The 21,902-nt window shown below is 45.1% G+C and overlaps 1 protein-coding gene across 2 annotated transcripts; it reads right to left on the reverse strand.

Moving 5' to 3' along the window:
* Nucleotides 1-1,806: 1,806 nt before the first annotated feature.
* Nucleotides 1,807-21,215, reverse strand: LOC129856906 (retinoic acid receptor RXR-beta-A-like). Of its 2 annotated transcripts, none has more exons than XM_055924667.1 (12): nucleotides 21,033-21,215; nucleotides 19,886-20,079; nucleotides 19,497-19,641; nucleotides 17,036-17,215; nucleotides 11,369-11,392; nucleotides 10,833-10,990; nucleotides 10,321-10,450; nucleotides 4,932-5,058; nucleotides 4,698-4,739; nucleotides 4,468-4,559; nucleotides 4,269-4,374; nucleotides 1,807-4,057 (listed from the first exon to the last, which is right to left on the reverse strand). In XM_055924667.1, the coding sequence occupies exons 2-12, from the start codon at nucleotides 20,024-20,026 to the stop codon at nucleotides 3,910-3,912; spliced, it is 1,293 nt and encodes a 430-aa protein (XP_055780642.1). In that variant the 5' UTR covers nucleotides 20,027-20,079; nucleotides 21,033-21,215; the 3' UTR covers nucleotides 1,807-3,909. The 2 variants fall into 2 exon arrangements, with proteins under 2 accessions (XP_055780642.1, XP_055780641.1); XM_055924666.1 differs by having other exon boundaries at nucleotides 10,833-10,993; nucleotides 21,033-21,214.
* Between the last annotated feature and the right edge of the window lie 687 nt (nucleotides 21,216-21,902).

Raw genomic sequence — 21,902 nt, forward strand, 5'->3', positions numbered from 1 at the left:
TAACCAACAGGGAGGGTATGGGACAAGGCTAACCAACAGACAGGGCTAACCAACAGGGAGGGTATGGGACAAGGCTAACCAACAGAGAGGGTATGGGACAGGGCTAACCAACAGAGAGGGTATGGGACAGGGCTAACCAACAGAGAGGGTATGGGACAAGGCTAACCAACAGAGAGGGTATGGGACAAGGCTAACCAACAGAGCGGGTATGGTACAAGACTAACCAACAGAGAGGGTATGGGACAAGGCTAACCAACAGAGAGGGTATGGGACAAGGCTAACCAACAGAGAGGGTACGGGACAAGGCTAACCAACAGGGAGGGTACGGGACAAGGCTAACCAACAGAGAGGGTACGGGACAAGGCTAACCAACAAGGGGGGTATGGGACAAGGCAAACCAACAAGGAGGGTATGGGACAAGGCTAACCAACAGAGAGGGTACGGGACAAGGCTAACCAACAGAGAGGGTACGGGACAAGGCTAACCAACAGGGAGGGTACGGGACAAGGCTAACCAACAGAGGGTACGGGACAAGGCTAACCAACAAGGGGGTATGGGACAAGGCAAACCAACAAGGAGGGTATGGGACAAGGCTAACCAACAGAGAGGGTACGGGACAAGGCTAACCAACAGAGAGGGTATGGGACAAGGCTAACCAACAGAGCGGTTATGGTACAAGGCTAACCAACAGAGAGGGTATGGGACAAGGCTAACCAACAGAGAGGGTATGGGACAAGGCTAACCAACAGAGAGTATGGGACAAGGCTAACCAACAGGGAGGGTATGGGACAAGGCTAACCAACAGGGAGGGTATGGGACAAGGCTAACCAACAGGGAGGGTATGGGACAAGGCTAACCAACAGAGAGGGTATGGGACAGGGCTAACCAACAGAGAGGGTATGGGACAAGGCTAACCAACAGAGAGGGTATGGGACAAGGCTAACCAACAGAGAGGGTATGGGACAAGGCTAACCAACAGAGAGGGTACGGGACAAGGCTAACCAACAGGGAGGGTACGGGACAAGGCTAACCAACAGAGAGGGTACGGGACAAGGCTAACCAACAAGGGGGGTATGGGACAAGGCAAACCAACAAGGAGGGTATGGGACAAGGCTAACCAACAGAGAGGGTATGGGACAAGGCTAACCAACAGAGAGGGTACGGGACAAGGCTAACCAACAGGGAGGGTACGGGACAAGGATAACCAACAGAGAGGGTATGGGACAAGGCTAACCAACAGAGAGGGTACGGGACAAGGCTAACCAACAGGGAGGGTACGGGACAAGGCTAACCAATAGAGAGGGTATGGGACAAGGCTAACCAACAAGGAGGGTATGGGACAAGGCTAACCAACAGAGAGGGTACGGGACGAGGCTAACCAACAGAGAGGGTACGGGACAAGGCTAACCAACAGAGAGGGTACGGGACAAGGCAAACCAACAGAGAGGGTATGGGACAAGGCAAACCAACAGAGAGGGTATGGGACAAGGCAAACCAACAGATGGCTCTGAATCAGGAGAGAAACAACCGCTGACAGTGTGTATGGGTTCCTCTGGTGGTGACTGACTAGTACTGCAGCCCAACAATGTCAAGACAAAAACATACAACTTTTAACAATGTCAATGAGAAGGTGAGATTATTTGTGGGGTATGTAGATTGGTATAAAACTAATGTAAAAAAGGTATATTTTGTTCATCTCAATTATGTTTATACTTCTCAATGCCACAGATTTCCCCCCCATTTATTTTGTGTCAGAAGTTGATATTCAATACAAACCACAAAGAAACATTCAAATGGACAAGAAAGAAAAGTTCAAGCTCTTTATTTTCAGTCCACATTACCCAAGCTGTAATCCACTTCTCCACACGGATCACTAAACTGCTCCAGAGTTTATACAGGATCATGACACATACCGATACCCTTGTTCAGGTGTTCACACATGATCATCATACAAAACTCCTATTTGGTCTTGTTTAATGTGTCTATGTCCACAGGTGTTATGGATATTTAAACGTGATAACGGTTTGTGTTTTTTTATAAACTGTAAGCAGAGAGGAGAGGATGAACAACCACCTCAAAAAAATGAAACAGGAAAAACTACTATAGAAAGCACAGAAAAATTCAACAACAAAAAAAAGATGAGATTCAGCTGAATGTGATTCAAAATCCTTGTTTATGCCTGGTGCAAACACCAGTCCTTTGTCCTGATCTTGTCCACACTCAGAAAAATGTCTACACATGTGAAATGTGTCTTGTATCTATCCACTGTCTGCATTGTGACCACATTTCCTGGTCCCTCCCTGTATGCAAATGATTTGAGAGCTATTCTTTCAAAATAATAGATATTTATTTATTTTAAGACACATATTGATGCCATTAGACAATGGTGCTAAATGTCAATATTTTAGAAGGTGTTATAATTGTGATTTAAATGGATTCACTGTCCATATGTCTACACTTGTAAGACACCCAGACACAATGTGTGCCTGACTACCTTCGGGGGGGGGGGGGGGGGGGGGGGGCGATCACAATGCCTCTTTCAATCATCTACACCGGTCTGAAAATGTGGCCACGATCAGAATGCTGACATGATCAAAACAAAGGATGCACGTTATAACCAGGTATGAACAGTGCTTTATGGAATCCAGTACAACCTAAGACATGATCTGCTCTATACAAATGGTGAACTAATAGCAAGGGCACATATCAATTATTACATAATTTGTCTGTCTCCTGATCTCATTATTCAAACCTATCAATATATTGTATTTTCCCTGAACAATATTTGCACAGTACCTTAGAATTGTTAAAAGACATATTGGAGTATTCCCTTTCTAACAGAATGATTGACTTTGTAAAGCCCCCAGAACAGACAAGTTGACAAGCAGAAAGACAGCATATGTATTCATTTTGTTTTGCTACATTTACAACATTTGAGTTAGTTCTTTTTTTTTTTGCATAATTTTTCCTGTTTGCAGTTTGGTGTATGGCTGCAATGAAGTATGGCAAATGTCTGTTGTATAGCACCAAAAGACTGTTTGCTGGCCAGACATTTGATGACTTGTATTGTATGGTGTAGAAATAGTACATAGCAAAAATGTGCAATGCAGCTCAATCTTTTTGCCTGCAAGGTGATTACATTTTACAAAACAGCAAAGAGAAACAATGCTAATAGCATATTACTAGACAAATAAAGCTAGTCAACACAGTCAATACAAGCCTGCTCCGTGTTCCACTGTGATTCACCTACTCCTTTTGTATCCCGGGTTTATTGTTAACGTGTTGCTTTCTGGTCATCTGAGGGATACAAAACCACTAGGAGCTGAAAGTCAGACATGTTACGCAGTGAGCGCTCGCTTGGTACAGTAATGTACTTCCCAAGACTTGACAATAAAACAGGTTTTTCATGTTTTTTCAATAAGATTTTGATCCAATTACAAATGATAAAAAGGTAGAATTACAGTCTGGTTGCATCCAGGTTACCTTCATTTTAAAAACAGGTTACGGTGGGAGATCACTTACCAGAATTTTACTTTATCATTTGGGGTTTGTCTAAAAAGTATTAACATAGTTATATAAAAACATATACCCAAATTGTAGCCTCGATAAGCCAGAGCAACGGAACTAAAGGTTCCAATTTTTTAAAAATACATTTTTTATTTTATTTTTTAAATCTCAGTTATTCAAGAAGTTATATTAATATATAGCACCAGCCTGTAGATCACAAGTCTTGGGGATGCATGTTCTGAAAGAGACAATGTGGTGGTGAACTAAATAGCATAACCCAGACAGCAGTGAGACAAAATGCTGAATTCCCCAAAGAACTAAAAGTGCAGTCCCACTCCAGCAAATTCCCAGACCCAAGCTATCTAACCCCGGCCACAGAACACCTCTCCTCTCCTACCACCTCTATGCCAACTGATGAGGTGCTTCAAGCATTTCCATGAGGAACGTGTCGATAGGGGTGTCACCAATCAGCTTGAAGAAGAACAGGTGCTCCAAACACTTCAAGCCAATAGAACGCAGTGCTGGCAGCCTGAGGAGGAGCTTAGCGAACCTGAGGGGGAGGGGGAGGGGTGAGGGAATGAAATAAGTTAATAAGCTACATGAACGCAGCAGCAACACTCCTAGCTCTTACAGCGTCAGTTAGCAGCACAACCACAGGAGAGCAGATTACTATGTACAATACAAATGGATTTATCCAGGATGTACATGCCTTTTAGTGTATGAGATACTAGTACTAATTCATGTAGCACATGAATGCCTACCTTCCCTGCTGCTCTGGGTATTTCTGCTTGCAGTAGGCTTCCAGTGACGCATAGACCTTCTCTCTCAGGAGCTCCACCTCTCCGGTGTTGGACAGACCTTTAGCGTCTGAGGGAGGGACACAACCGGTGAAGGAAACCATGACAGTAAAGGTGCAGAGGTAACATTGTGTATGAGGGACTAATGGTAACAATAGAGCACCTGGGTTGAAGAGGACGATGGCTCGGAGGCAGCCCAGCTCTGTCTTGTCCATCTGCATGTCTCTCATCTTACTGACCAGCTCAGTGAGAACCCTACAGGAGGCCGGAAAGAGAGGTGGAGAGAGTTGTCTTACATAGATATACACTTTGTGTGTGTGTGTGTGTGTGTGTGTGTGTGTGTGTGTGTGTGTGTGTGTGTGTGTGTGTGTGTGTGTGTGTGTGGGTTATTACCGGTCAAATATGGCTCCCACCTCAGCACTCTGCACACTCTCCCTGTGGGGGTCAATTACAGCGTGTTATCACATGATGACGATAACAGAATTGAATACAACACTGTTATTATATACCTCTATGGTAATTATGCTATTATTATATTGTACGTTTTCCCTATTAGTGGTTAATGTTATGGGAAGCTGATCCTAGGTCTGTACCTAGGGGAAACTTAGCCGCATACTGTGTGCCTACCTGTCAAAGATGGCCGCCACCCCTGCACTGTGTGCGTTGTCCCGGTGTAGCTCATTGGCTAGCAGGACCCCGTCCTTCACAGCGATGGAGCGGTGGGAGAAGGAGGCGATCAGAAGTTCATTCCACCCTGACACACACAGGAGAAAAAGAGGGGAGAAGACAGGAGAGGAGCAGAGGAGGGAGAAGAGACCGAAGGGATGGGACAGATACACAGGACAGAAGAGCAGAGAGGATCAGAGGAGGGAGAAGAGACCGAAGGGATGGGACAGATACACAGGACAGAAGAGCAGAGAGGATCAGAGAAGGGAGGAGAGACCGAAGGGATGGACAGATACACAGGACAGAAGAGCAGAGAGGATCAGAGAAGGGAGGAGGAGACCTCAGCAACAACCTCTGGGGAATTTGCTACTGTGTCCAACAGAGTCTATCATGTATCAAATGATAGACTATGGATTGCTTGTCGCTCACTTACTCTACATGGTCAAAAGTATGGGGACACTGCTTCAAACTAGTGGATTCGGCTATTTCAAAATTTATGCGACAATAGCCCCCTGATGAATCCCTGGTAAAGACATTTCTGCTACAATAGCCCCCCGACGAAGGACAGTAAAGACATTTCTGCTACAATAGCCCTCTGACGAAGGACAGTAAAGACATTTCTGCGACAATAGCACCCTGACGAAGAACAGTAGATACATTTCTGCTACAATAGCACCCTGACGAAGGACAGTAAAGACATTTCTGCTCCAATAGCACCCTGACGAAGGACAGTAAAAACATTTCTGCTACAATAGCACCCTGACGAAGGACAGTAAAGACATTTCTGCTACAATAGCACCCTGACGAAGGACAGTAAAAACATTTCTGCTACAATAGCACCCTGACGAAGGACAGTAAAGACATTTCTGCTACAATAGCACCCTGACGAAGGACAGTAAAGCACAAGAATAAAGCATACAATTAGCGGCTGCAGGCTGCTCTTTCTTTGTTATTCAAAAATATATATATACAGTATCAGTCAAAAGTTTGGACAGACCGACTCATTCAAGGGTTTTTCTTTAGTTTTACTATTTTCTACATTGTAGAATAAAAGTGAAGACATCAAAACTATGAAATAACATATGGAATCATGTAGTAACCAAAAAAGTGTCAAATCAAAATATATTGTATATTTGAGATCTTCAAAGTAGCTACCCTTTCCATTGATGATCGCTTTGCACACTCTTAACATTCTCTCAACCAGCTTCATGAGGTAGTCACCTGGAATGCATTTCTCAGGTGTGCCTTGTTAAAAGTACATTTGTGGAATTTTTTTCCTTCTTAATGCGTTTGAGCCAATCAGTTGTGTTGTGACAAGGTATAGGTGGTATACAGAAGATAGCTACTCCATCCCATTTGGTTTGCGCTTAGTTGGACTATCATTTGTTATTCAACAGGACAATGACCCAACACACCTCCAGGCTGTGTATCTTACGGCAAAAAAAGAGCTTCTGGATATCAGGACAGCGATCACTCACCTCAGATTAGACAACAAAAAAATTCTTAAACAAACAAGACGCACAAGACATTCTCCAAACACCCGGCAGGGCAGACATCCCGTTATTTGCAAGAGGAAGCGACGAGGTACAGAGGACAAAGAGCCGGATGCCTGGTCAGGACACAGAAAAGGCGAGTGGGAAAGCTGCCGTTACCGCCAATACTACTCACCAATGTGCAATCATTGGACAGTAAACTAGACGAGGTACGATCACGAATATCCTACAAACGGGACATCAAAAACTGTAATATCCTATGTTTCACGGAATCGTGGCTGAATGACGACATGGATATTCAGCTAGCGGGATACACGCTGCACCGGCAAGATAGAACAGCCCAATCCGGAAAGATGAGGCGGGGCGGTCTGTGCATATTTGTAAACAACAGCTGGTGCACGAAATCTAAGAAAGTCTCTAGATTTTGCTCGCCTGAAGTAGAGTTTGTGATAAATGTATCACAATTTATTGTGACAGAGACACGTACAAAGCTCTCCCTCGCCCTCCATTTGGTAAATCCGACCACAACTCTATCTTCCTGATTCCTGTTTACAAGCAAAAATTAAAGCAGGAAGCACCAGTGACTAGATCAATAAAAAAGTGGACAGATGAGGCAGATGCTAAACTACAGGACTGTTTTGGTAGCACAGACTGGAACATGTTCCGGGATTCTTCCGATAGCACTGAGGAGTACACCACATCCGTCACTGGCTTTATCAATAAGTGCATTGAGGACGTCGTCCCCACGGTGACTGTACGTACATACCCCAACCAGAAGCCAAGGATTACAGGCAACATTCGCACTGAGCCAAATGGTAGAGCTGCCGCTTTCAAGAAATCCTGCTATGCCCTGCGACGAACCATCAAACAGGCAAAGCGTCAATACAGGGCTAAGATTGAATCATACTACACCGGCTCCGACACTCGTCTTATGTGGCAGGGCTTGCAAACTATTACAGACTACAAAGGGAAGCACAGCCGCTAGCTGCCCAGTGACACGAGAAAACCAGACGAGCTAAATCACTTCTATGCTCGCTTCGAGGCAAGCAACACTGAGGCATGCATGAGAGCATCAGCTGTTCCAGATGACTGTGTGATCACGCTCTCTGTAGCCGACGTGAGTAAGACCATTAAACAGGTCAACATACACAAGGCTGCGGGGCCAGACGGATTACCAGGACGTGTGCCCCGGGCATGTGCTGACCAACTGGCAGGTGTCTTCACTGACATTCAACATGTCTCTGATTGAGTCTGTAATACCAACATGATTCAAGCAGACCACCATAGTCCCTGTGCCCAAGAACACAAAGCAACCTGCCTAAATGACTACAGACCCGTAGCGCTCACGTCCATAGCCATGAAGTGTTTTGAAAGGTTGGTAATGGCTCACATCAACACCATTATCCCAGAAACCCTAGACACACTCCAATTCGCATACCACCCAAACAGATCCACAGATGATGCAATCTCTATTGCACTCCACACTGCCCTTTCCCACCTGGACAAAAGGAACACTTATGTGAGAATGCTATTCATTGACTACAGCTCGGCGTTCAACACCATAGTACCCTCAAAGCTCCTCACTAAGCTAAGGATCCAGGGACTAAACACCTCCCTCTGCAACTGGATCCTGGACTTCCTGATGGGCCACCCCCAGGCGGTGAGGGTAGGTGGCAACACATTTGCCACACTGATCCTCAACACTGGAGCTCCCCAGGAGTGCGTGCTCAGACCCCTCCTGTACTCCCTGTTCACCCACGACTGCATGGCCAGGCATGACTCCAAAACCATCATTAAGTTTGCAGACGACACAGTGGTAGGCCTGATCACCGACAACGACGAGACAGCCTAAATGGAGGAAGTCAGAGACCTGACCGGGTGGTGCCAGAATAACAACCTATCCCTCAACGTAACCAAGACTAAAGAGATTATTGTGGACTACAGGAAAAGGAGGACCGAGCACGCCCCCATTCTCATCGACAGGGCTGTAGTGGAGCAGGTTGAGAGCTTCAAGTTCCTTGGTGTCCACATCAACAACAAACTAGAATGGTCCAAACACACGAAGACAGTCATGAAGAGGGCACGACAAAGCCTATTCCCCCTCAGGAAACTAAAAAGATTTGGCATGGGTCCTGAGATCCTCAAAAGGTTCTACAGCTGCACCATCGAGAGCATCCTGACTGGTTGCATCACTGCCTGGTACAGCAATTGCTCGTCCTCTGACCACAAGGCACTACAGAGGGTAGTGCGTACGACCCAGTACATCACTGGGGCTAAGCTGCCTGCCATCCAGGACCTCTACGCCAGGCGGTGTCAGAGGAAGGCCCTAAAAATTGTCAAAGACCCCATCCAGCCTAGTCATAGACTGTTCTCTCTACTACCGCATGGCAAGCGGTACCGGAGTGCCAAGTCTAGGACAAAAAGGCTTCTCAACAGTTTTTACCCCCAAGCCATAAGACTCCTGAACAGGTAATCAAATGGCTACCCGAACTATTTGCATTGTGTGCCCCCCCAAACCCCTCTTTTTACGCTGCTGCTACTCTCTGTTTATCATGTATGCATAGTCACTTTAACTATACATTCATGTACATACTACCTCAATTGGGCCGACCAACCAGTGCTCCCGCACATTGGCTAACCGGGCTATCTGCATTGTGTCCCACCCACCACCCTCTCTTTTACGCTACTGCTACTCTCTGTTCATCATATATATGCAGTCACTTTAACCATATCTACATCTACATACTACCACAATCAGCCTGACTAACAAGTGTCTGTATGGAGCCTCGCTACTTTTATAGCCTCGCTACTGTATATAGCCTGTCTTTTTACTGTTGTTTTATTTCTTTACCTACCTATTGTTCACCTAATACATTTTTTGCACTATTGGTTAGAGCCTGTAAGTAAGCATTTCATTGTAAGGTCTACACCTGTTGTATTCAGCGCACGTGACAAATAAACTTTGATTTGAACACACCTCCAGGCTGTGTAAAGGCTTTTTGACCAAGAAGGAGAGTGATTGAGTGCTGCATCAGATGACCTGGCCTCCACAATCACCTGACCTCAACCCAATTGAGATGGTTTGGGATGAGTTGGACCGCAGAGGAAAAGCAGCCAACAAATGCTCAGCATATGTGTGAACTCCTTCAAGACTGTTGGAAAAGCCTTCCAGGTGAAGCTGGTTGAGAGAATGCCATGAGTGTGCAAAGCTGTCATTAGGCAAAGGGTGGTTACTTTGAAGAATCTAAAATATAAAACATTTTGATTTGTTTAACACTTTTTGGTTACTACATGATTCCATTTGTGTTATTTCATAGTTATGTCTTCACTATTATTCTACAATGTAGAAAATAGTAAAAATAAAGAAAAACCCTTGAGTAGGTGTCTGAAAACTTTTGACTGGGTACTAAACCACTTATTATTATTTTTTAAAGTGACTTATTATTTTAAATATTTAAAAATTAATTAAGGAGCCATCTCTTTTCGCCTCTTCAATGTTGACCTTGAGACTGGTGTTTTGCGGGCATTATTTAATGAAACTGCCAGTTGAGGACTTGAGGTGTCTGTTTCTCAAACTAGACACTAATGTACTTGTCTTGTATTATAATAGCAGGATATATGTGCATGTAATACAATTGATAGCGGTTCGGAATAATCTCACAATAGGGGCAGCTCCTTCTCTATGATCAGTCATTTTGGGCTCTGCACTGGTAGATAAATGTACACTATCATATGCACTACTCTGGTTGCCTCTCGAATGAATACGGGAACAGAAAATCACTTGTAAACTATATTCTTTGAGACAGTGCATATCACATCCAGCCTCCTGGTGTCTCCCTCCCTCCAGACAGTGGTACCTGCACGCAGGAGGATGACCTGGTCGTCCAGGGGCAGCTCAGAGAAGTGGGGGATCCTCTTGGCCCACTCCACCAACGCAAACAGCTGCTTGTCTGCAGTCTGGCAGATGTTTGTCACCGCATCATGGGGCTAAAACACAAAAAAAGATACAAAAATCCCATAAAATGCAATAATAACAATAACAGACCCTAAAAGCCAATGCTGAAGCTAGAAATAATGCAATAATCCCTAGTAGGAAAGAAAACACTTTTAAACTCCATGCTAAAGAGACAGCAGTTTATCTAATGTTTTTAAAGAATATTCATCCCAAGAGCTGAGTAGTAGGCTATGAATCAGAGGCAGATAACTAATTTAACTGACACCGCAAAATTTCCGGAAACTGTCCCGGGTGGAGGACTCCCTGAGTTAGGAATAAACACAGACGAAATCCTCCAACCGGGATTTCTGGAAAATATGGGAATGTTGCAACTCTAATACTGATCCAGTCAACAGTATAGCTCTGTATACTCACAGAGCTACCAGCGCAGCCTGCATCAGAGTGGAGCTCCGCCCTCTGCTCCACGGACGTCTCTGCCTCCAAGATCTTCTCCACGGGCATCTCCTCGTTCACAGCACTGCTGCACTCCAGTCCCTCCTCTCGCTCCCTGATCCTCTGACGCTCCTCCTGGACTGCTGCACCCCGCCATGCATCCAACCACACCACAGAGCCAGGAGGGGAGAGGGAGAGACGGGAGACAGGAAGAGGGGTGTGGGTTAATAGGAGAGAGGGACGGGAGGGAGTCACAGGGTAGAAGAAAAGGAAAGGAAGAAAGGAAAGGAAGATGGGCACAATAGGGCTTCTTAACTCCTGTTAGGCTTCATCCAAACAGGGTGAAAGGTCAAATTGGTATATATAATATAACAATGCATTCATTTCTTAGCCAATGTGTTGTGGGAATTAGTCTACCAGTGTGTGCCAAGCATTTGTTATTTAATTGCGCTTGCTCAATACCACATCCAAACATATCATTTATCATCTCTCCATTCTCCCAATGTCTTTATCCTTACATTTCTGACGTTCATCTTGGACCACTATAGAAAGAGGGAGAGAAAAAAATAGGGGGAAAGAAAAGAGAGGGGTTAGTTATATGAACCTACCCCCATATGCTCTCCCCGTTTTGTTAATGACTTTGAAAACAACGTACCATCTCCCCCCACACAATACAATGATCAAATAGAAGTTATCGTTAAAGGTTTTACTGGGCTAGGTCTATATTCAACATAATTCAATCATTTCACCAAATGATTCTGGCCTTTGAACTATACCATTTTACAACGGCCTACTTCACAAATCAATTTAAAATGTCATTCATTAATGAAAATGTAGTCAAGTTTGAGATTCTGCAGGTATAGAAAAACATGTTTCTCAATCGCTCCCTCCAAAAAATATTCATGTCGCCCTTTCAAAAGCACTCCTACAAACTCTCAAAGTTGAAAAATATGAATGGCCCAAAACCATTAGGCTCTGCTCCAAATGTTCAGTCCCTCCCTTCCCTCTTCATGCCCATAGCCAGACATTCAGTCCTTCTCTACCTTCCCTCTTCATGATAATAGCCAGACGTTCAGTCCTTCTCTACCTTCCCTCTTCATGCCCATAGCCAGACATTCAGTCCTTCTCTACCTTCCCTCTTCATGATAATAGACAGACATTCAGTCCTTCTCTACCTTCCCTCTTCATGATAATAGACAGACATTCAGTCCTTCTCTACCTTCCCTCTTCATGATAATAGCCAGACATTCAGTCCTTCTATACCTTCCCTCTTCATGATAATAGCCAGACGTTCAGTCCTTCTCTACCTTCCCTCTTCATGATAATAGCCAGACGTTCAGTCCTTCTCTACCTTCCCTCTTCATGCCCATAGCCAGACGCTCAGTCCATCTCTACCTTCCCTCTTCATGATAATAGCCAGACGTTCAGTCCTTCTCTACCTTCCCTCTTCATGATAATAGCCAGACATTCAGGCCTTCTCTACCTTCCCTCTTCATGATAATAGCCAGACGTTCAGTCCTTCTCTACCTTCCCTCTTCATGCCCATAGCCAGACATTCAGTCCTTCTCTACCTTCCCTCTTCATGATAATAGACAGACATTCAGTCCTTCTCTACCTTCCCTCTTCATGATAATAGCCAGACATTCAGTCCTTCTCTACCTTCCCTCTTCATGATAATAGCCAGACGTTCAGTCCTTCTCTACCTTCCCTCTTCATGATAATAGCCAGACGTTCAGTCCTTCTCTACCTTCCCTGTTCATGCCCATAGCCAGACGCTCAGTCCATCTCTACCTTCCCTCTTCATGATAATAGCCAGACGTTCAGTCCTTCTCTACCTTCCCTCTTCATGATAATAGCCAGACATTCAGTCCTTCTCTACCTTCCCTCTTCATGCCCATAGCCAGACGCTCAGTCCATCTCTACCTTCCCTCTTCATGATAATAGCCAGACGTTCAGTCCTTCTCTACCTTCCCTCTTCATGATAATAGCCAGACATTCAGTGCTTCCTTACCTTCCCTCTTCATGATAATAGCCAGACGTTCAGTCCTTCTCTACCTTCCCGCTTCATGCCCATAGCCAGACGCTCAGTCCTTCTCTACCTTTCCTCTTCATGATAATAGCCAGACGCTCAGTCCTTCTCTACCTTCCCTCTTCATGATAATAGCCAGACGTTCAGTCCTTCTCTACCTTCCCGCTTCATGCCCATAGCCAGACGCTCAGTCCTTCTCTACCTTCCCTCTTCATGATAATAGCCAGACGTTCAGTCCTTCTCTACCTTCCCTCTTCATGATAATATCCAGACGTTCAGTCCTTCTCTACCTTCCCTCTTCATGATAATAGCCAGACATTGTCCTTCTCTACCTTCCCTCTTCATGATAATAGACAGACGTTCAGTCCTTCTCTACCTTCCCTCTTCATGATACTAGCCAGACATTCAGTCCTTCTCTACCTTCCCTCTTCATGATACTAGCCAGACATTCAGTCCTTCTCTACCTTCCCTCTTCATGATAATAGCCAGACGTTCAGTCCTTCTCTACCTTCCCTCTTCATGATAATAGCCAGACGTTCAGTCCTTCTCTACCTTCCCTCTTCATGATAATAGCCAGACGTTCAGTACTTTTATACCTTCCCTCTTCATGATAATAGCCAGACGTTCAGTCCTTCTCTACCTTCCCTCTTCATGCCCATAGCCAGACATTCAGTCCTTCTCTACCTTCCCTCTTCATGCCCATAGCTAGACGCCCAGTCCTTCCTTACCTTCCCTCTTCATGCCCATAGCCAGACGCTCAGTCCTTCTCTACCTTCCCTCTTCATGCCCATAGCCAGACGCCCAGTCCTTCCTTACCTTCCCTCTTCATGCCCATAGCCAGACGCTCAGTCCTTCTCTACCTTCCCTCTTCATGCCCATAGCCAGACGCCCAGTCCTTCTCTACCTTCCCTCTTCATGATAATAGACAGACATTCAGTCCTTCTCTACCTTCCCTCTTCATGATAATAGCCAGACATTCAGTCCTTCTCTACCTTCCCTCTTCATGATAATAGCCAGACGCCCAGTCCTTCCTTACCTTCCCTCTTCATGCCCATAGCCAGACGCTCAGTCCTTCTCTACCTTCCCTCTTCATGCCCATAGCTAGACGCCCAGTCCTTCCTTACCTTCCCTCTTCATGCCCATAGCCAGACGCTCAGTCCTTCTCTACCTTCCCTCTTCATGCCCATAGCCAGACGCCCAGTCCTTCTCTACCTTCCCTCTTCATGATAATAGACAGACATTCAGTCCTTCTCTACCTTCCCTCTTCATGATAATAGCCAGACATTCAGTCCTTCTCTACCTTCCCTCTTCATGATAATAGCCAGACGTTCAGTCCTTCTCTACCTTCCCTCTTCATGATAATAGCCAGACGTTCAGTCCTTCTCTACCTTCCCTCTTCATGCCCATAGCCAGACGCTCAGTCCATCTCTACCTTCCCTCTTCATGATAATAGCCAGACGTTCAGTCCTTCTCTACCTTCCCTCTTCATGATAATAGCCAGACATTCAGTCCTTCTCTACCTTCCCTCTTCATGCCCATAGCCAGACGCTCAGTCCATCTCTACCTTCCCTCTTCATGATAATAGCCAGACGTTCAGTCCTTCTCTACCTTCCCTCTTCATGATAATAGCCAGACATTCAGTGCTTCCTTACCTTCCCTCTTCATGATAATAGCCAGACGTTCAGTCCTTCTCTACCTTCCCGCTTCATGCCCATAGCCAGACGCTCAGTCCTTCTCTACCTTTCCTCTTCATGATAATAGCCAGACGCTCAGTCCTTCTCTACCTTCCCTCTTCATGCCCATAGCCAGACGCTCAGTCCTTCTCTACCTTCCCTCTTCATGATAATAGCCAGACGTTCAGTCCTTCTCTACCTTCCCTCTTCATGATAATATCCAGACGTTCAGTCCTTCTCTACCTTCCCTCTTCATGATAATAGCCAGACATTGTCCTTCTCTACCTTCCCTCTTCATGATAATAGACAGACGTTCAGTCCTTCTCTACCTTCCCTCTTCATGATACTAGCCAGACATTCAGTCCTTCTCTACCTTCCCTCTTCATGATACTAGCCAGACATTCAGTCCTTCTCTACCTTCCCTCTTCATGATAATAGCCAGACGTTCAGTCCTTCTCTACCTTCCCTCTTCATGATAATAGCCAGACGTTCAGTCCTTCTCTACCTTCCCTCTTCATGATAATAGCCAGACGTTCAGTACTTTTATACCTTCCCTCTTCATGATAATAGCCAGACGTTCAGTCCTTCTCTACCTTCCCTCTTCATGCCCATAGCCAGACGTTCAGTCCTTCTCTACCTTCCCTCTTCATGCCCACAGCCAGACATTCAGTCCTTCTCTACCTTCCCTCTTCATGCCCATAGCTAGACGCCCAGTCCTTCCTTACCTTCCCTCTTCATGCCCATAGCCAGACGCTCAGTCCTTCTCTACCTTCCCTCTTCATGCCCATAGCCAGACGTTCAGTCCTTCTCTACCTTCCCTCTTCATGATAATAGCCAGACGTTCAGTCCTTCTCTACCTTCCCTCTTCATGCCCATAGCCAGACATTCAGTCCTTCTCTACCTTCCCTCTTCATGATAATAGACAGACATTCAGTCCTTCTCTACCTTCCCTCTTCATGATAATAGACAGACATTCAGTCCTTCTCTACCTTCCCTCTTCATGATAATAGCCAGACATTCAGTCCTTCTCTACCTTCCCTCTTCATGATAATAGCCAGACGTTCAGTCCTTCTCTTCCTTCCCTCTTCATGATAATAGCCAGACGTTCAGTCCTTCTCTACCTTCCCTCTTCATGCCCATAGCCAGACGCTCAGTCCATCTCTACCTTCCCTCTTCATGATAATAGCCAGACGTTCAGTCCTTCTCTACCTTCCCTCTTCATGATAATAGCCAGACATTCAGGCCTTCTCTACCTTCCCTCTTCATGATAATAGCCAGACGTTCAGTCCTTCTCTACCTTCCCTCTTCATGCCCATAGCCAGACATTCAGTCCTTCTCTACCTTCCCTCTTCATGATAATAGCCAGACGTTCAGTCCTTCTCTACCTTCCCTCTTCATGATAATAGCCAGACGTTCAGTCCTTCTCTACCTTCCCTCTTCATGCCCATAGCCAGACGCTCAGTCCATCTCTACCTTCCCTCTTCATGATAATAGCCAGACGTTCAGTCCTTCTCTACCTTCCCTCTTCATGATAATAGCCAGACATTCAGTCCTTCTCTACCTTCCCGCTTCATGCCCATAGCCAGACGCTCAGTCCTTCTCTACCTTTCCTCTTCATGATAATAGCCAGACGCTCAGTCCTTCTCTACCTTCCCTCTTCATGCCCATAGCCAGACGCTCAGACCTTCCTTACCTTCCCTCTTCATGATAATAGCCAGACGTTCAGTCCTTCTCTACCTTCCCGCTTCATGCCCATAGCCAGACGCTCAGTCCTTCTCTACCTTCCCTCTTCATGATAATAGCCAGACGTTCAGTCCTTCTCTACCTTCCCTCTTCATGATAATATCCAGACGTTCAGTCCTTCTCTACCTTCCCTCTTCATGATAATAGCCAGACATTGTCCTTCTCTACCTTCCCTCTTCATGATAATAGACAGACGTTCAGTCCTTCTCTACCTTCCCTCTTCATGATACTAGCCAGACATTCAGTCCTTCTCTACCTTCCCTCTTCATGATACTAGCCAGACATTCAGTCCTTCTCTACCTTCCCTCTTCATGATAATAGCCAGACGTTCAGTACTTTTATACCTTCCCTCTTCATGATAATAGCCAGACGTTCAGTCCTTCTCTACCTTCCCTCTTCATGCCCATAGCCAGAAGTTCAGTCCTTCTCTACCTTCCCTCTTCATGCCCATAGCCAGACATTCAGTCCTTCTCTACCTTCCCTCTTCATGCCCATAGCTAGACGCCCAGTCCTTCCTTACCTTCCCTCTTCATGCCCATAGCCAGACGCTCAGTCCTTCTCTACCTTCCCTCTTCATGCCCATAGCCAGACGCCCAGTCCTTCCTTACCTTCCCTCTTCATGCCCATAGCCAGACGCTCAGTCCTTCTCTACCTTCCCTCTTCATGCCCATAGCCAGACGTTCAGTCCTTCTCTACCTTCCCTCTTCATGATAATAGCCAGACGTTCAGTACTTCCTTACCTTCCCTCTTCATGCCCATAGCCAGACACTTCTGGTAGCGACAGTACTGGCAGCGATTGCGCTGGCGCTTGTCCACCAGGCATTCTTTGTTATCCCTGCAGGTGTAGCTCAGGTCCTTGCGCACTGTGCGTTTGAAGAAGCCCTTGCAACCTTCACAGCTGTACACACCATAGTGCTTACCTGCGGGAAGGGGTAGACTTGTCACACCAACATTTTAAAAACGATACGACACCTGGCCAAGTAGTACCGCAGTGAACACATTAAAAAAATAATCAGTGACCTAGAATCCTGTTTGCACCAGCCCCCAGACGCTTGTTCATGTTTTCTAAAAATTCACACTTCTACTCAATACAACACATTAAATGTAGCTTCACACGGATCACTGTATAATAGAATACTGCATAGAATGTCTGATTTGCTAAGTTGTGCAAAGGCCTACCTGTGATTTGGCTGGAGGAATATACATCAGGGAGGTTGCTGAAGGGAGGACGGCTCATAATAATGACTGGAACTGGGCAAATGGAACGGCATCAAACACATAGAAACCATGTGTTAGATACCATTCTGCTCCAGACATTACCATGAGCCCGTCCTTCCCAATAAGGTGCTACCAACCTCCAGTGATATACTGTACATGCATAATGATCTGCAAGTCATTGTCTCAGTAAGAGGAAAACACTGCATGAAACCTTTACTCTTCAGTTAACAGGCACACACACACACACCACTTGCTGTCTCCCACAAACACACACTGCTCCCAACTTTAAAAACGTTCGGCACCAAACAGAATTTAAGGAGTACCAGAAAGAAATAGATTATTTGATATAGTTTAGTCTTCCATCAGGCCAACAGTATATGAATCCTACCTTTTAAAGCACATGAGTAGAGACCCTTCTCCTTTCTTCCTGTTCCAATCTAAATGTGCCTAAACCTACTGCCAAGGTAACAGGTTGTTAGCTAGCTAGGTAACATGGCTGAACAACATTGTTTGTGATCAAAACAATAATTAGCGACCCGGTATTAGTTTAAAATTGCTCGCAATTAATTGATTTGTATTATATAAAATGTGCGCAAAAGGCATCTCTGGTAATATGGGACATATTTGAGAGACAAGACGTTTTCTTTGGTGTAAAGCAGCAAGGACGCCTGTCACCAAGCAGTCCTCCATTTTCCCTCTCTGACACTCAGAGGCTGCATGACCGTGAACTTGAAGTCTACTCAGACTGGTCTGTGCTCTTGGTTATAACAGGTGGTGAAATGATACAACGTATCAACATTGCTTGCTGCTCCAATGTAACAAATCTAACAACAGAAGACTCATCAGGGGATCATCTGGGTCTGCTTCCCCGCTCGCCATCACGGCTAAATTATATTTGATGTGCATGAAGAATGGATGGAGAGAAGCAGGTGAGTGAGGGGCGGGCAGGTAGGGAAAGCTAAGAGAAGCAGGTGATTTAGGGGCCGGCTGGTAGGGGATGCTGAGAGAAGCAGGTGAGTGAGGGGCGGGCTGGTAGGGGATGCTGAGAGAAGCAGGTGAGTGAGGGGCGGGCTGGTAGGGGATGCTGAGAGAAGCAGGTGAGTGAGGGGCCGGCTGGTAGGGGATGCTGAGAGAAGCAGGTGAGTGAGGGGCCGGCTGGTAGGGGATGCTGAGAGAAGCAGGTGAGTGAGGGGCGGGCTGGTAGGGGATGCTGAGAGAAGCAGGTGAGTGAGGGGCGGGCTGGTAGGGGATGCTGAGAGAAGCAGGTGAGTGAGGGGCCGGCTGGTAGGGGATGCTGAGAGAAGCAGGTGAGTGAGGGGCGGGCTGGTAGGGGATGCTGAGAGAAGCAGGTGAGTGACTGGCGGGCTGGTAGGGGATGCTGAGAGAAGCAGGTGAGTGACTGGCGGGCTGGTAGGGGATGCTGAGAGAAGCAGGTGAGTGACTGGCGGGCTGGTAGGGGAAGCGGCTGGCTGATTACAGCTGCCACACGTGACCTGCGCATACAAGAGACTAGTAACTATTTCTTAAATACAAATGAATTTATAAACAAAACTGACTTTATAAACATTTAATAACAGGCAGGTTCTTTAGATCGGTAGGGATGAAAAAGTCAGTAGTATCATATGAAACAGTACTACGGTATTCTAAGTATCATGATGTTTTGGTACCGTGATATTACCGTGGTACCGGCATACACTATGTAGGAATGAGGACAGATTTTGTTTTTTGATGAGCAAAGTTACACAGAGCTTCACTAATTAATGAATCTGCAGCATTTCAAGTACCTTTATTGTTTATATAGTGACATAGAATCAAACAGGCCAGTAAAGAACATTGGTTAGACTGATGGGGAGAGGTCAGGACACACAGCTGAAGACAGCTGACAAAAAGGATTATCCTCTCTGAAATTGCCAGGGATTTAAAATAAGTCCCCGGCCCGACGTTTCACCTCTACTAACCCTGCTCTTAGTGCACAGCACTCACCAGAGGAGCGGTCTCCACAGATGGCACACATGCGTTTCTGGGAGAGCATTATCCCAGGGCTGTGTGCAGACATAGGCCTCAAGCCAAACGGGGGTTTGACATCATCCGAGCTGCTGATTGAGTGCATCCCCATTGTAGAGTTGATCTGTGCACAAACAAAAAGTGGGGGAAAAAACAAATATAACAATGCTGTTATCATGACTGATTTAAAAAATAAGTAAACATCTAGGCTACATAGGCTAGCCTAAATGTCAGCCTTTCTGTGCGCAGCAAAAAACTTCAGCACTAGTCTGAGCTTGGAAATAATGCTAGAGAATAAACGCATACAGAGTAGGATCATTTAAATGCAAAGATGAAAGCAAAACAAGGACCCTGGGTGTGTTTCTCACCTGGCTACTGCTAATAGGTCCATAACCCATGGAGGGTGCCACACCAGGGGAGCCCAGGGAGGGGCTGATGACTGAGAAAGGCGAGCCAAAGGTGCTGGTGGGACTGTTGGAGGCTGAACTGGTGGGCTGATGCGATGACATGGCTATTGAGCTACCCAGCGGAGAGGAGGATGATGAGTTGTCTGAAGGACAATCTGTTTGGGTTGAAGGTTACATTATCACAATTGATAACTCTTTTTTCAAGACTAGCTACATCATCATGTTGCCAGAGAAATGTATTCACATAAATGCCACTTGTAGGCCCCTAACTACTTAGACAGCTGACGATATTCAGTTGATTGTAAGACATTCACTATTCTCACTGGTAATTATTTGATCTAACAACTTACTTAACGGTAGCTAGCTAGTTAGCTTGTTCCTATTAACTAGTTAGGTAACGTTAAACTGTTTAATTAAAACTAGAAAGACCTAAATAACTGACATGTTAGCTAGCTAGCTACCATGGCATGGGGTCTGCCCGGTACTGTATTAACGATAAATACTCCTTAATCGTATCAACTGACCTTAGGTTTGACAGGCCTCTCTCCACATTACTAACGTTAGTTACTTGCTAGCTAAAATAAAACAAACGTCGTAGCTAGCTAGCTATGTTCGGTAGTTGGCTAACGAGTTACCTCGCTAGGTAGTTAAATTTAAGACTGTCAGTTGACTTCAACTTTAGCTAGCTAAACATTTTTATAAACACTGGTGTCATCCAAGTGGGCAAATGAGATATCACTTTAATCCAGCGTTGGCAATGATTAAAAAAAGCTAACATGTACTTCTGGCTAACGTTAGAAAGCAATAGTAAATTAGACCAGACGTTAGCAAACTTTAGTTAGCTAGCTAGCACGTAGCTACTGTATGTAAACTAAACATATGTATACGTTGATTGCAATTAAATATCACAGCAAGCATCGATTGTATCGAACATTCAACCTTTTAAAAACACACATCATGTTTCGCTAGATAGCTAGCTAGCTGGCAAGTTGTTTCAAAATCATTGGTGGTAGCTAGCCAGCGAGCTAACGTTAGCTGTCTAATGCTAATGTTGGCCTCAAAAATATAAATTCGCGAGTTATAATTGGGGGGAACGCAATATACTCACTAGAAACACCTTCGGCACATCGTTGTAGGTTACATAATTATTTCTAGTTGCATATTATTTGCGAAATCCAAGAGACGGACCATATGCGAGGTAATAGGCCTACACTCAAACCCCGTTTACTTGATGCTGTTGTTGTTTACGCCGAAAGGAAGCCATGTTGGCTCAATGCCAGTGACAGTGTCTGTAGAGCCACAATGTCTCTGGGCAGAACAGTTGCAACATGCACCAGTGGTAGGACTAACGTTTCAATTTCCCTCTATATACTGTACCTAATTTATAAAGGAAAATCAACAGATCACAAATTAAACAACATTATATGTTACAAATGTAACTATACTACTAGCCTACTATGAATATATGTAAATCAATGTAGACTACATCGATTTTAGACCTCAATTTTGGATATTTATCAGCTATGATGAAAGATTATTCTGCAAAAGCCTATTCCTAATGCATTTCATGGTTGAATAATGGTGGTGGTTTGACAGGAGGACAGCTGGTTAAACTACATTTGACACATGCCTGTAAGACATTTAGACTGCTTTATTTCACAATGATTCTTAATCTCAAATATGTTTAGGGTTAAATAATCCTTTTAGAAAAAGTATAAGACATGCAACCAATATGGCTCAGTGTCTGTTTGTTTATTCACTTTTCTCATCATGTGATTATTTAGAGAGAAAATGCAAATTGTATATTTTGGTGTAGCCTATGCAAATCCCGGAAGTTGAGCCTACTGTATATGCGAAGTTGGGTAAGCAGCCTCGGGAGATGATAGAGGTACAGTTAAGTCTTCTATTTTCTACTTTAGTTGCTCGTTTTTTCCTGGTGGTTGTGTGCTTTATTAATTCTGATTTAGATTTTAAATTT

Source organism: Salvelinus fontinalis, chromosome 6, assembly GCF_029448725.1.
Source record: "Salvelinus fontinalis isolate EN_2023a chromosome 6, ASM2944872v1, whole genome shotgun sequence".
Lineage (NCBI taxonomy): Eukaryota > Metazoa > Chordata > Actinopteri > Salmoniformes > Salmonidae > Salvelinus > Salvelinus fontinalis.

Bases quoted from the DNA above. Each gene is read 5' to 3' on its own strand.
- LOC129856906 (XM_055924666.1), bottom strand. From the start codon at position 20,026: ATGTCATCGCATCAGCCCACCAGTTCAGCCTCCAACAGTCCCACCAGC. The intron at 5,059-10,320 runs GTACCACTGTCT...TGTGTGTGTCAG, and splicing joins GGTCATCCTCCTGCGTGCAG to GGTGGAATGAACTTCTGATC. The intron at 4,560-4,697 runs GTAATAACCCAC...GGCCTCCTGTAG, and splicing joins GTGGGAGCCATATTTGACCG to GGTTCTCACTGAGCTGGTCA.